This window comes from Sceloporus occidentalis, unplaced genomic scaffold (assembly GCF_023333645.1).
Source record: "Sceloporus occidentalis isolate IW3139 unplaced genomic scaffold, rSceOcc1.0.p SCAF_7, whole genome shotgun sequence".
NCBI lineage: Eukaryota > Metazoa > Chordata > Lepidosauria > Squamata > Phrynosomatidae > Sceloporus > Sceloporus occidentalis.
This window is the reverse complement of record NW_028316987.1, coordinates 68,000,165-68,014,195: the sequence shown is the minus strand read 5'-3', so window position 1 is coordinate 68,014,195 and position 14,031 is coordinate 68,000,165. Positions and strand designations below refer to the sequence as shown.

The 14,031-nt window shown below is 39.9% G+C and overlaps 1 protein-coding gene across 1 annotated transcript; it reads right to left on the bottom strand.

Moving 5' to 3' along the window:
• Window positions 1-1,774: 1,774 nt before the first annotated feature.
• Window positions 1,775-4,522, bottom strand: LOC149309887 (uncharacterized). Its single transcript, XM_089531388.1, has 5 exons — window positions 4,443-4,522; window positions 3,480-3,557; window positions 3,309-3,362; window positions 2,993-3,055; window positions 1,775-2,746 (listed from the first exon to the last, which is right to left on the bottom strand). The coding sequence occupies exons 2-5, from the start codon at window positions 3,496-3,498 to the stop codon at window positions 2,310-2,312; spliced, it is 573 nt and encodes a 190-aa protein (XP_089387514.1). The 5' UTR covers window positions 3,499-3,557; window positions 4,443-4,522; the 3' UTR covers window positions 1,775-2,309.
• Between the last annotated feature and the right edge of the window lie 9,509 nt (window positions 4,523-14,031).

Genomic DNA, 14,031 nt, shown 5'->3' with positions numbered 1-14,031 from the left:
TTTTGCATGACCTTTTGTGGATAGTAATAGGGGGTGTAGTTCATGTCAAAAAATGATTGATGTCTCTTGATGCCTGTCAAAGAATGATTTATGACCTGTCAAAATGGATTGACTGATGACCTGTCAAACTGATGGGTGTGTCCCTCCCTCAGAAATGCCAGGGGTGGGACATCCAGGTCATGTGACCCACCCCATCAATAGGTGGTGGTTTGACCCCCCCTCCCCCCTGACCCCAGGTATTCCCATTAGCTCCCTTGAGGCCATGTGACTCTTCTAAGACCATGTCTCCCCACTCCCTAATCAATGGGTGATGATTTTGGGGAGCCCTCTAAACTACATGTTCCAAACTGGCCAATTGTGCTAGATTTCCCATGTGTTCCAATTGATCCTTGAGGTCACGCAACCCCTGACCAAAAGAAAAAGAAAGTTTTCCAAAAGAAAAATAATAAAGTTTCTTATTACTTTTTTTATTGACTTAAGATGAAGACCTGCTGTGGTTGAGGGAGAATTACATTGCTGTTTTCTTTCTCTGCCTCCCTCTGTCTAACATTAGTTAAATACTGTTGAAGTAAAGCATCATATTTGTTTAGTTTTTTCATACTCTATTAAATCAGCCTAGTGAAGAATCCTCTGCATCACAACATCTAGAGTATATATGGCTTTGGTTCTGATATTTTCATCCTTAATGACCCCTTTAATTGTTCTAGCTGGTGGCTAGGAACCAAATGCAGCTTTTTGGCATATTCCATTACTGCTTAGTAATAAACCTGTTATCAAGGGAACAGCAAAGCTTAACAGTGGTTCAAGAAAACCCCCAGACTCCTTCACCAAGATATTTTTTTTCTTCTCAGGAAGACTCCCGTGTTACCCAGGGTTTTAATAAGATGGCACCTCTTTCTCAATACACACACCTGATGAGGAGATAATGGAATGTGGCCTTTTAGAGCATTCAGAGCTATTTCTGAGATGGCAGCAACCAGGTCATTTGAGGCCATACATAAAAAGCTTTCCTCTGGTGTGGGGGCATCTTAATGAGCAGTTTTAAGAGAGCTTGATTTCTTTTCACATGTCCAGACATGTTGACCTGAGGGAGTGCTGGGAGCAATAGAGGACAGGAATTAAAGCTGGAGCCTTTTGTAACTACTGTATCCCTTCTATATGCTATATACTATAGGCCAGTTTGGAGGAAAAATTCCTGGTCATAAACTGTAAGATTCTGGTGTGTTAGGGCCTGAACTGGCAGGCCAAAATAAATCTGCTTCAGGTCACTTTGGAGATATGCTGCTTAAATGACACACACATATTAAGAAGCCAGAAGCTGTGCCAAAGCTGTGTACCAGTCCTTAGAACTAGAATGTGGCTCTGGCTCAGCTTTCGACCTCTTAGGACATATGTGTCATTTAAACAGCACACTCCAAAGTGGCCCAAAGCTGCTTTATTTTGGCCTGTCTGTTTGGGCCCTTAGTCTGCAAATCAATAATGAGGTAACCAAAAGGTTTGCCTGTAGCATCAGCAAATGCTTCCATGAAGAATGTAGTGTTTCCTGGGTACATTTGAAGAGCTAAAGTTGCAATTTGTAATTTATCTCTAGACTTTTTAAACAGCACCATGTATTTTGCATTTAAACTAATGGTTCAAAGCCTTTTTCCCTTGCAGAAAATATTCTGTGTGATGAAAAAAACACTCAGATTCCTGGGGTGACAATTGATGGTAAACAGTTTTTCAGTAGTTGAATTATTACAAGCTTGCTACATAAGATCACCAAGAACTTTATTTTATTTAGGTGTAACCAATCTTCATTATCAAAGTTATCAAACATGCCCTCTACAAAGTGAATAAAGGAATATTTACGCAGGAGCTCTTTGTACAAAGTTTGCCAGCAGCTATAACACCACAACATTTTCTCAGGTTGCACTGAAAACAGGCTGTGAGCATTATCCAACATATATTTTTTTTACAAATACAGTTTTTCCACAGTTGTTTGGTCCTGCTAGAATAGTTGAGAAGGGATGTTGCCACCATGTAGCCATGCGCAATAACCACAAGGGAGTCTTAAACCCTTCAGTAATGACCCTCTTGTCATAAACCACTCTTTGAGTTTTCCTGAGCTCTTTTGTATGGATAGACCACTGGCACTTATTTTTTAACAATACCTTGTTGCGAGGGGTTGGGGGCAAATGTGAGGGTGCAGTTTGGGGGTTATTTGGAGGTGGAGGTGCCAGAATTGAGTTAACTGGAGGTGGGGTAGGGGCTGGGGCTGTACCTACACCTTCAGAATGTTGTACAGCCAAATATTTAGGTTTTTATTCTTAGCCCTTCCTCGATGTAAAAAGGGTCTTTTTTGCCCTGTTTAATAGTTTAATAGCTCTTTTTCTCCAATACTTCCTTTCTTTCATAGACTTCTTTGTCCCTTTCCTGCCTTTTTGAGGTTGATAATTAGAACTCCCCCCACCTATTTTCACATTTTCAAAGGGCGTGTCACCAGAGACATAGTTACAGGGATTTTTAATGGCCTTCTCAAAAGCTTTCAGGTCTGCTAGTGTACACTGTGAACTCCTTGCAAGTCTATTCAGTGTTTCCAGATGTATGAAAACTTGCTCTAATGCTCTTTGTAGACAAGTATAAAGCTGAGATATTATCATGTACTTCATAGCCGGCTTCTCAAACATTTCATGGATAAGCTCTTCATACCTTTGTCTCTTGGGAGGCCTGTTCTCAGGGCCTTCTTCCTTTTGAACTTTATTGTCTAAAGAAGGAGAAGGGGGAAAATGTATCAGTAATCAGTGCCCCGACTCAATTTCTCTCACACACAGTATTCAAACAACGAAAGGGAAAGTATTTGAACTGTTTTTTCCCTCATTAGACATCTTTTGCCTGTAGAAGAAAGTGTGAAACGAAGCATTGGGTATTTTATGTAAAATAACAATGCACATCATGTTAACTAGATATTTCAAACACAATACATGTTATATTCTTAAATACACACACTCACCAGAATTCTTCCTTTTATTTTCACCTGCCCTCAAGTGGTTGTCCATAACTGTTGAGGTGCACACTGAAAGAGCAAGGACAAAAATAATAATGCACTTCATCTTAACTAGACATTTTAAATGCAATACATGAAATGCATGATATTCTTTTTTAAAAAAAAAACACCCATTCATCAGAAGCATTCCTTTTCTTCTCACTTGCCCTCAAGGCATGGTCCTTAAGTTTTGAGGTGCCCACTGCAAGATCAGAGGCACATCAGTAACGTCTTTACTGTACATCCTTAACCCTCTCCCAATAAATAAAATAATTTGATTTACCAAAATCAGAGTCTTCCCTGTCCACATCTTCCACAGCCTTTTGTATGCCCACTCCTAATAGAAAAAGGAGGGAGGGCAGTTCAGCAGTAGGTACACCTTGGAGGTTATGATAAATTATAGTAATATAGCTTTCCAGGGAAACCCTAAAAGAAAACTTCAAAACCTCTTTACCTGTTTGGTTAGATGCCATGGTGAAATGAGGCTTGATGTTTGTTTCCGTATATATGTCTCAGAAGGCTTGAGATAAATCTGAAAGCCATATGCACCAGTTTTAGAAACAGCAGTCTAAAAACATGATATAAAGCTCCACTGAATTATGACTATGGTGAATGTACAGGACATGTTTGTGTCCTGAAAAATGACATACTCTTAGCTTGAATAAAAACCTATAGGAAGATATGTTGAGACATGTTGCTAAATATCCAACCACCCCAAGGAGCATGCACAGTGTCATTTTAAAAAAAACATGTATGGGGAAAAAACCAGAATGTGTCTTTGATGTGGCTTTTGCACAATGAGTGTTTGCAACAGTTTTATTTCAACTGTAGGGGGCATATGTTTCTCAGAGGTGAATAAAGCCAATGTTTCTTTGCAGGCAAGGAAAGCCTGTTTGAATGATTTTGTTAAGGTTTACTATGACTTAATTTTAAATTATTTTAAATGAAATACATTACACTTTTGAAAGCAGCTCTTAAATCTAAACAGATACACATGGCAGAGAATATAAAAAGAAAGAACTCACTCCTGTCTATATTTTATTAAAAATCTGGCTAACCCAAGATCCTGTTTTAGTTGAGGGTTAATGCATGCACACATGATCAGGAAAATAAAAGTTCATGTTAACTAAGCAAAACAAAGAGAGAAACATGAACTTCTTACGCACAGAAAGAAAACAAAATATCCTTACACATAGAGAGAAAACTAAATAGCATGAAGAAGAAACAAGTATTGAGCTACAACAAATTTTATAAAAACTTTTAAACAAGAACCCTACACTCTCTCTCACACACACACAGAGAGAGAGAGAGAGAGATAAAGAGACAGAGATAGATAGATAGATAGATAGATAGATAGATAGATAGAAGCAAAATATTCTTACACACATAATAGCATGAGAGAAGCAGGCATACTTACCAATTTCAAATGTCCTTTGCAGTTGGACAGTCAAGTAGAGCACCTTGTTGTGGGACTTAGACCAGAGAAAGACTCTCTTTTTATGGAATTTTGACCACTTCCTTTAGCAAAAAGTATCTCACAGACCATTTGAATGCCTCCCAAGATAACAGGATATCATTTGTCATGACTGTTCAAAACGAACACACTTCCTTTCGAAAGCTTATCTCATGAAAGGAAAACAGGACACCCAATACTCCTGGATTCTTAGGGTCATAAAGGAATCTAGCGCCCCCCTTCCAAAATCCACAAACAGCATTTGTCACGATTCTCCAAATGCAAACATCCTTTTGCAAAACATCATTTCATTGTGTCAAGATTTCCTAGGGCAATCAATTATGACATAGGGGGACTAACATCATTAACTGGGCTCTGGTCCTTCCTATTTAGTTTCATGCATTCATAGCCAGTTATGTAAAATATAGATATATAAAGAAACAGCATTATGGTTCTTCAAACAGGATTGATTTGAATGGACTAAAGTACATATGTACAATTCTTTAGAGATCATAGAAATATGCACACCCTTTAATTTCAATGAAGAGTGTTCTTATGACCCTCTGGTGACCCTCAGAAAAACAGGATTTTTAGAAATGCAGTACTCATTTGTCACAGGGCAATAAAGAGTGTATAAGCATCCTTTGGAAAACATCCTTTGGAAAACTTATCTCTTCTACCTGACAGGAAAAACAGTGTTCACAAACAGCATTTTGTCAGAGGGGCAATAAAACCATTAATTAGGCTCTGGTCCTTCCAAACTCTATTTAGTTTCATGCATTCATAGCCAGTTATATAGAATATATACATATAAAGAAATATCATTATGGTTTTTCAAACAGGCTTTATTTGAGTAGACTAAAGTACACATGTACAGTTCTGTAGAGATCATATAAATGTGCACACCATTTAATTTCAATGAAGTGTGTTCTTATGACCTTCTGGTGACCCTCAGAAAAACAGGACTTTTAGAAATCCAATCATCATTTGTCACAGGGCAATAAAAGCATATAAGCATCCTTTGGAAAACATCCTTTGGAAAACCTATCTCTTCTACTTGACAGGAAAAACAGTTTTCACAAACAGCATTTTGTCAGAGGGGCAATAAAATCATTAACTGGGCTCTGGTCCTTCCAAACCCTATTTAGTTTCATGCATTCATAGCCAGTTATGTAGAATATAGACATGAAAGTGAAATGCCCATTCCTTAACTTAACTGCTTTCTCCCAGGACTTCAGTCCACTTGTTGCTTTCATTGCTAATAGCCCTTGGCACAGCTGTGGGACAGAGTGAATTAAGTTGGTTCTGGTTCTAAAAATATTTGCATTTTCATTTAATCTGCCAGTTATATGTTTGAATTTCTCAGCCATTAGGGCTCATAATTTATCTATATACTGTGCATTTACACACAGGATTGCTTCATGTTTCATCTATGCATCCATAATGTTAACAGAGTTGTCCAGGCAGTATTCATTTAGAGAGATTAAGCAGTCAGTTAATATTGATTGTGTTCCCTGATGGAAATAAACACAATTTATTAGTGGGAAAAGACCAGCTGTGCTTATTTTCTTTTATTGTCATTTTCCCCCTGTAGCTCATAAGTGACTGTATTATGGGACTCCAGCTCAGTTCAGCCTCCTTGCCCACCAGATTCACTTAACCCTTGGTGTCCTCTGACATTCATCCAGGTACATTAATTTTCAGACAGCAGTTACCACCAAGGAAGTGATGCTTGTATGCCCTCATTGTAATTGTGGGTATAGTTGGAGAGAGATGGTTGTTTCTGAAATATTAACAACACTGTTCATTCAGTCTGGTACTATCATTTGAATTAAGGCATCTATACTCACATATACATGTTTTATTTATACTCATATATCTCCCTCCACCAGGACTAGGCAGCCAGAGATGTTGTTGATTCTTCTATAAAACATGTTCATACAATCCAGTGTTGGTTTGGGGCATCTTGGATGTTGTAGTCCAAATAATCAAATAGCTAGATCATCCCCAAGCTCCGTCTTCCCCCTTAACCAAATTCATGAAACACAATAAAAATGGGTGGCTGCACACACCCTACTCCTCAATGCTAAGATATTGCATAGTATGTTATGCTTGTCAAACACTTAATAGCAAAAAATGCCAAGCAGTACAAAACAATCCTGAAGCAGCAAGCTCTCTTCAATGATTATGCCCTCGCAGATGCAAGGATGCCCCGAAAGCATGCCAGATGGTACTGGAAACCAATATGTTTAAAGGTGGGAAGGCTTGAAAAAAGAGAGAGGGAACTTGAAGGATGCTGTACTTGTTCTACATTCACCAAAACAACAGCAGGAATATCACTATTGTTATTAAAGTGAATCCATTTGTGCTTTGAAAATATATTGAGAAAAGAGCCACACCAACCTGTGGAAGTTTAAATTCCCAGAGTTATTCCAGAATGAAAATAGTGCTGGTTGTCATGGATCCATTGTATGTTGTGTGAATTCTGAAGAAAATATAAAAACACATTTATTATTTACTCCAGTGCTTCACAGACTATCTGATCTGGGGGACTGGAATTCCACCCCCCACCCCCCCACCCCCAATATGCCAAGTAGTATATTTGTGCCAACTGACTAAAACCTTCTTTCTTTCCTGGAAATTGTCCATTAACCAGCAACCAGTGGCCTGTGAACAGGCACTGGTTCAAGAAAGGAGGCCGCCTGCCTCGGCGGGCCAGCCCAGTTGCCTCCGGGGGATGTCCCCGCGGCGGCGGCGGGCCTCCCCCGGCGAGCAGCCTCCCAGCAGCCCATGCGAGAGGCTGCTTGAGCCGGGATTGGCTCCGGGGGAGATCCGGGGCGGGGCTTCCGCCCGTGCTGCTGGGACTACAAGTCCCAGTGGGCATCACAGGTGGCGCCGCCTGTGATTGGAGGGAGGGCTGGGAGGCGGGCTTCACCACCCTTTGCGGGCCTCCCATTGGTCAGTGGGCCTATTTAAGGCCCATGCGGCGCCAGGGCGGGTGCCATTTCCAGCGAGCTCACCCACCCACCCTCCCTATGTGGGTTGGGGCTATTGTCACAACTTTTGGGCCGGTTGCATAGGTCTTGGATCTGGGGGGCGTGGTTTCCAGGGCTGCGTAGCACTGGATCGGGAGTCCATCCAGACATGGGGGGTGCCGCAAGTGAGATGGTGTTGCCATTGCAGGGGCATCACCGGTACAGTGTCCCCCCGGTGGCAAGGGATAGTTATGTGTTGAGGCACATCTGCGGAGATGTGATCAATCGCTTGGGCGAACGTTGGAACAAGGGCGTTAAAGATATCCCTTGCCATCCCGAAGCTTGGCCGTGACCAAGCACGGTGGTTTCATCCATTCAGCACCGGGCTGTTGGATGACAGATCCAGACCTCATGCATTGGAGCCAACCCTACCTGTGATTATATATATATATATATATATATATATATATATATATGCTAATAAAGTTGTGGCCTTTCCTCCAAAACAAATGTGTTTGCTCTATTTGTCCATGGCGGCGTCCCTTTGAGGCAACCACTGATTTACCCCTTGAAAAGCTTTTATCTTCAAATCTGGATTACCCCCCCCCCCCCCCGTGAGATGCCCAGCAGTTCTCTCCCATCAAAGCAGATAATACTGGCCTGGATAGAGAAATGCTAAAAAGCATCTTGTTTTCCTATGACCTCATTAGACAAGAAGTAGTATTGCCAAATGAATATATGATAAAGATGTGGATCAAGAATTTGTATGTAATATTATGGGTCAAAATCCAATGATAGTCTCATGGGAACAAACCTACTGAGTTAATGGGAGCTATATAAATATTGACTTACCAAATTCCCATTGGGTCTACTGTAGCTGGGACTAAAATTCAATTTATGCCAGTCAGTCGTTGAAAAATAATCCTCATTCAGAAAACTATATGTATCGAATAATTTATTTATTTATTTATCTATTTATGGTATTTATACCCCGCCCTTCAGCCCTAAAGGCTTTCAGAGTGGCTTACAATTATTATTTTTAATTAGACAGTTCCCTGCCCTCAGGCTTACAATCTAAAAGACACGACACAAAAGGAGAAGGGAATGGTGGTGGGGAAGGGGATGAGGTCCAGTGGTTCTTCTCTCCCTCTGAGGCCTGGAATAAAAGTCCAAACACAGAAAGTATTAGCATTGTGAGAACTTTTTCTCTCTCTCTGCCTCGCACGTTGATTAATATTTATACCTGCCCTTTTTCTATTGACTAAAAGAATTCATAATGTGGGTGGGCTATCAGACACCACAGATTCATCTTGACTCTTAGCTGAGATGGAGCAAAGATGACAGCCTGGATTTGACACAAAGGCTAAAAGAAACTCTAAATCAGAAAGTGATAGGTAAGATAAAGGTATGAGAAATTAAAAACATCCCTTCCATCCTGTTTCATCTTTCCACAGCATCTAGAATTAAGAGTATTGTTGCAAGTAAAATGTCAGTTTGTCATATGAGTTCTTCTCTCATCTGGAAGGCAGAGGCACCTGAAATTGCAAATCAATCCTGCTAGAATCAATCCTATTGTTTCCTTTAAAAATGTGCTATTACATAAGCTCCAAAAAAACCCCCCAAAAAAACAACTTGGCTATTATCTGTCCTCCTCGATTGATATCTTTTGCTCCTGGACATTCACCTCATTTCCACATAGCACAGCTATCTTTAAGTGTGTTTTTGTGATCTTTGTAAGAATAAAATTGATGATTGACAAAGCACCGACCAGATATAATAACCTTCTCCTACCCTGTCTTAGCAAGAGGGAAGAGTTGCACAGATTTCCCCTCTTATGGGAAAATGCATTTGCCTCTAAATCAGGTTGAACACACCACTATAAGGCTGATTATATTCCATTCAGATGGAAATGATCTCCATTGCTATGGACTTTAGAAATATTACATCTGGGAAGCTAGAAATGTAAATTGGCATGCTACATCAACAGTCTATCTAGTTCCCAATAAAATGGATTTTTGAAACTGTGTCAGTTCTCTAAGCAAAACCTTCTTTATGAGAACTGATTTTTTGCTCATAATCAATGGAGGACTTTCTTGCCCTATTAATTACTCTCTGCTCAACTTAGCTGGGAATCTTTGGTACTGGGGAAAGATAAGCCTATTCAATGGCTTACCTCTTAACAGACAGTATCTGTTAGGTATATAAGTGGCAATTGTGTCCTAGATCAAAGGGGAAGCCAGAGACACTTCAGATTTAATCTGAAGATAGAATTAGTTAGAAATGAGAGCATCCTCTGCAACATTAACCATGAGCAAGCTTCATTTTATCACCTTTTGTACTGTGAGTTTGTGATGAAATCTGCCATGGATAATTGTTTCTATCCTGTTTTAACTTCCCTATGGGAGAATGCAAATAATATGAAAGGCCAAAGATTATGCATATTTGTGTGTGTGTTGTGAGCCTTTGGGTCATTTCTGACTTATTGCAATCCTAAGGTGAATCTATCATAGGTTTTCTTGGTGAGATTTGTTCAGAGGAGGCTTGCCATTGCCTTCCCTTGAGGCTGAGAGCATGTGACATGCCCAAGGTCACCCAGTGGATTTCATGGACAAGATGGGAATTGAACCCTGGTCTCCTGTCCAACATGCAAACCACTACAATACACATATTTACTCAGAAGTAAATTCCATTGAATTCAATGGAAATTTGTCTAAAATAAATTTGCATAAGCTTTAGCCCTGAACTAGATGCCAAGGTTTGTTTAATTGCCAAAGTCAGATTGATAATCCTGAGTTCCTTTATATATTTTTAGAATTGACAGAATTACCCGCACTCCTCGCCACACCAATTTGGCACCTTCCAGGTATTATAGACTATAACTCCTATCATCCTCAGCTGGCATGGCCATTGGACCCTTTGGAAATGTGGAGGATAACATGCAATAAAGAATGGAATTACAGCACTTGTTATAGTTACACAGGAAAGGGCAGTTTGCAACTTGTCATGCAGGGGTGATAAAAGCTACACAAGTTGTATGTGTTAAGCCTCTTTTACAGAACTATGAGTGCATCTGGACTGATTGAAAAGTCCCAGATTTTGTTCCTGTTCTTTCCAATTTTAAACTAACCTTGAGAGCTGGTATTAAAGAAGTCTCTGGTCATACGAGGAGCTGGTGGGAAATATTCTGGGATAAATTAAATGTGTATGGATCTCCAAAATAAAATCAGAAAGAACAAGAACAATATCTGAGACTCACTGGCCTTTTAAATCTGGATACACCCTATTGCAGGTACAGCAATTCTGTCCTCCTATATACTTGATCTCCCAGGGCACTTAACAGAAATTTTAATGTTTTCATCAGCACTACGTGCACACAAGTGCTACAGTATGCAATACGATCTTTTTGATTTCTTGATTCAAATCTAGGTAAACTCATGACAAATTCTTATATTGCACATGCACATGCTCATATTGTAACATTTGGAGTTCATCTACATGACCTTTCAGGGATTGAAAGCTAGCTGCAAGGATATTCAGGATCAGTGGAAGGCACAAACTAGTTGAACAAATTTAGCTTGGCATATGAATCCCCTTTGCATTAGGACAATGGCTTTTTATATCTAGCACAGTGGTTCTTATCCTTTTTCTTTACCATGAACTCCTTTTAAACAGCTTTCATTGCCATGGACCACCAAGATTTGCTTTCCTGTATTTTAGGTTAAACCCGGTAGCTTTTAGTTCCTTCTGCTAATGAAGCTGAAATTTGCACATGCTAATTTTTTTGATAAGTGTAAAGGGGTCTCTGTGTGTGTGTTGTGTGCTTTCAAGTCATTTCCAACATATAGTGATCCTAAGGCAAAAATACCATGAGGTTTTCTTGGAAAGATTATTCAGAGGAGGCTGAGAGCATGTAATTTGCTAAAGATCACCCAGTGGGCTTCATACCAGAGCGAGGAATTGAACACAGGTCTCCAGAGTTATACTCCAGTGCTCAAAACTATCACACCACACTGGCTCTCCTTTTGAAATAATAATGGTGGCATAAATAGAAATCCATACAGCTCATCAGAGTGGGGCAGACTGAGCAGGTGACCTGTCTACTAGCTCAGTCTGCTCTCTAAATACACATTATTGATCTTTGTTTGTTTGGTTCTTTTTCTCTGTACAGGTTGAGTCTCCCATACTCAGAATTCTGAAATCCAGAATATTCCAAAAATCAAAACTTTTTTCAAGGGTGGCTGAGATAGTCATACCATTGCTTTCTGGGGTTTAAGGTACACAAACTTTGTCTCATGCACAAAATTATTAAAAATATTGTATAAAATTACCTTCAGGCTATGTGTATAAGGTATGTATGAAACATAAATGGATTTTCTGTTTAGACTTGGGTCCCATGTTCAAGAGTTCTTATGTATGTATATGCAAATACATACAGGTTTTCCAAAATTCCAATCACCTCGGATTTTCAGATAAGAGAGACTCAATCTGTGTTGCACTTGGCCTGAACAGGCCTTCAAATGAAGAAGGAGGACATGTGGCAACCTTATTTACTATTGTGGATTATTGCAAAATGTATTTTATTGGTAAAATACTGGGTTGCATTGTTCTCCAGGAGAGTCTGCATGGCTAATATAAAAATCAATCAAAGAAAATACTGTTATAGGGAGGCTAGGTTGGTTTGAAATGTAAATTTGTAGGGGAATAAGGAATCGGATTTTGTATTAAATTCTGGGGGATTATTTATTTTTTAGTACCATAAATCCTTGAAAACAGACTCTAGGCAAGATTGAATGGTGTTGATATCATCTATTATTAATGTGAGACTTTGACTTTGTGTAACCTTAATTATGTAGCAAACAATATTTATAATTTGTTTTTGAGGTGAGCCACAATTGAATAAAACAAAGGAAGAGTTTCTGAGACCATTCAGCAGTCACTGAACTTTTAAATCACATCCAGTGTACATAATATGGCAACAGCTCTAACACTGTTAGGATTTATTGCTTTGTCTTGAATACAAAATGACTATTACTCTACTTTTCCTAGCTGTTTGATGAAAATAAATTGTCCATTAGCCTACTGCTGGTTACGGTGAGACATTTTGCAGGATGATTATTATGCACTCAACCCTCAGGGGGCAAGGTAATTATCTGTATATTTTTATTCTGTTCAATACAGTCTTTCATGTTGCCAGCAATGTAGCTAGCTGCAAGCCAATTGGTAACAGTAGGCTGGGCTGCTACTGCGTAATCCATAAAATTTCATACAGTAAAATGCCCATGATTTAGATAGGAGGCATTTAATTTATTTCAGTATTCTGGAGTGTGGGTAGATGCCTGCCTGGAAGGTTACAATAGCAAGAACCCATCAAATCTCTGAACAATCATCCTGAAAAAGAACAGCAAAAGTTTAAATGTTGCAAAAGAGGCAGTATGAGTATACAGCAGGGGTGTGGACTCTTTGGTCTCCAGGTATTTTGGACTTCAACTCCCTGAAGTGCCAGCCAACATGACCAGTGGCAAGGGATTATGGAAGCTGTAGTTCAAGACATTCTAGAGGGACAGCAATTCCCTACTGCTGTTGGATCACAGCTTCCTTATTTATTCAGAACTGATCAGATCTTGGAAGCAACGTATTACACCATTTGTTGTTGTTGTCGTTGTTATGTGCCTTCAAGCCAACATTAGGGCAACCCCATGCTAGAGTTTTCTTGGTAAGATTTATTCAGAGGTTTACCATAGCCTTCCTCGTAGGCTAAGTGAGCATGACTTGGTCAAGGTGACCCCATTGGTTTTCATGTCTAAATGGAGATTCAAACCGGGGTCTCCCAGAGTCCCAGCCCAGCACTCAAACTGCTATACTACACTGGTAGTCTCTTGTTCCTCTTCTTCTTTACATAGCTTAGAAACAATAACATGACTCCACTAAGTTATCTGACTCTTTTTGAAATCTGAGGCCCGGTACAGATTGGAGCCTTGCGTTAGCCTGGGGCCAATTTTAGGGCTGTGTAGGACTGGGCATGCAATGCGATGATGCGTGGGTGTTCGAGCACCCAAACAGCGCTTGCAGGAAGTGACGCATCATGGTGCCATTATGGATGCCCTCGATCCAATATATGGAGAGGCGGGATACAAATAAATATTATTATTAAAAAGAAGCCAACTAGAGCAGCGCCTTTTTAGGGAGCGTGTCAGTGCCGCGCCGTGTGGGTGGCATGGCACCAATGAGGGGTAAAAACGAACAGCATGGAGCCATCCGTCTGTATCCCCCCTTAGTAATTTAGTTCATTTCCCCCCATTAGAATTATATTCTGTAATCGTACCAACCATCAAGAAACAGATCAGCTCATTTCCCAATTTTTAGCTATAAACATTTTTTGACAACAGCGAGAAATAGTCTACAGCCTGACATGGCTTAGAATCATAGAATCATAGAATGCTTGCAATCTTCTCCATGGACCTGCAAACTTCTTCTGCTATCATCTCCACTCAGGGACTCGAGATAAGATACAAGAGGCTACTTAAAGCTCTGGATGCTTTCCCTCAAACCTGACATCTCTTTTGCATCCAAGCAACCTC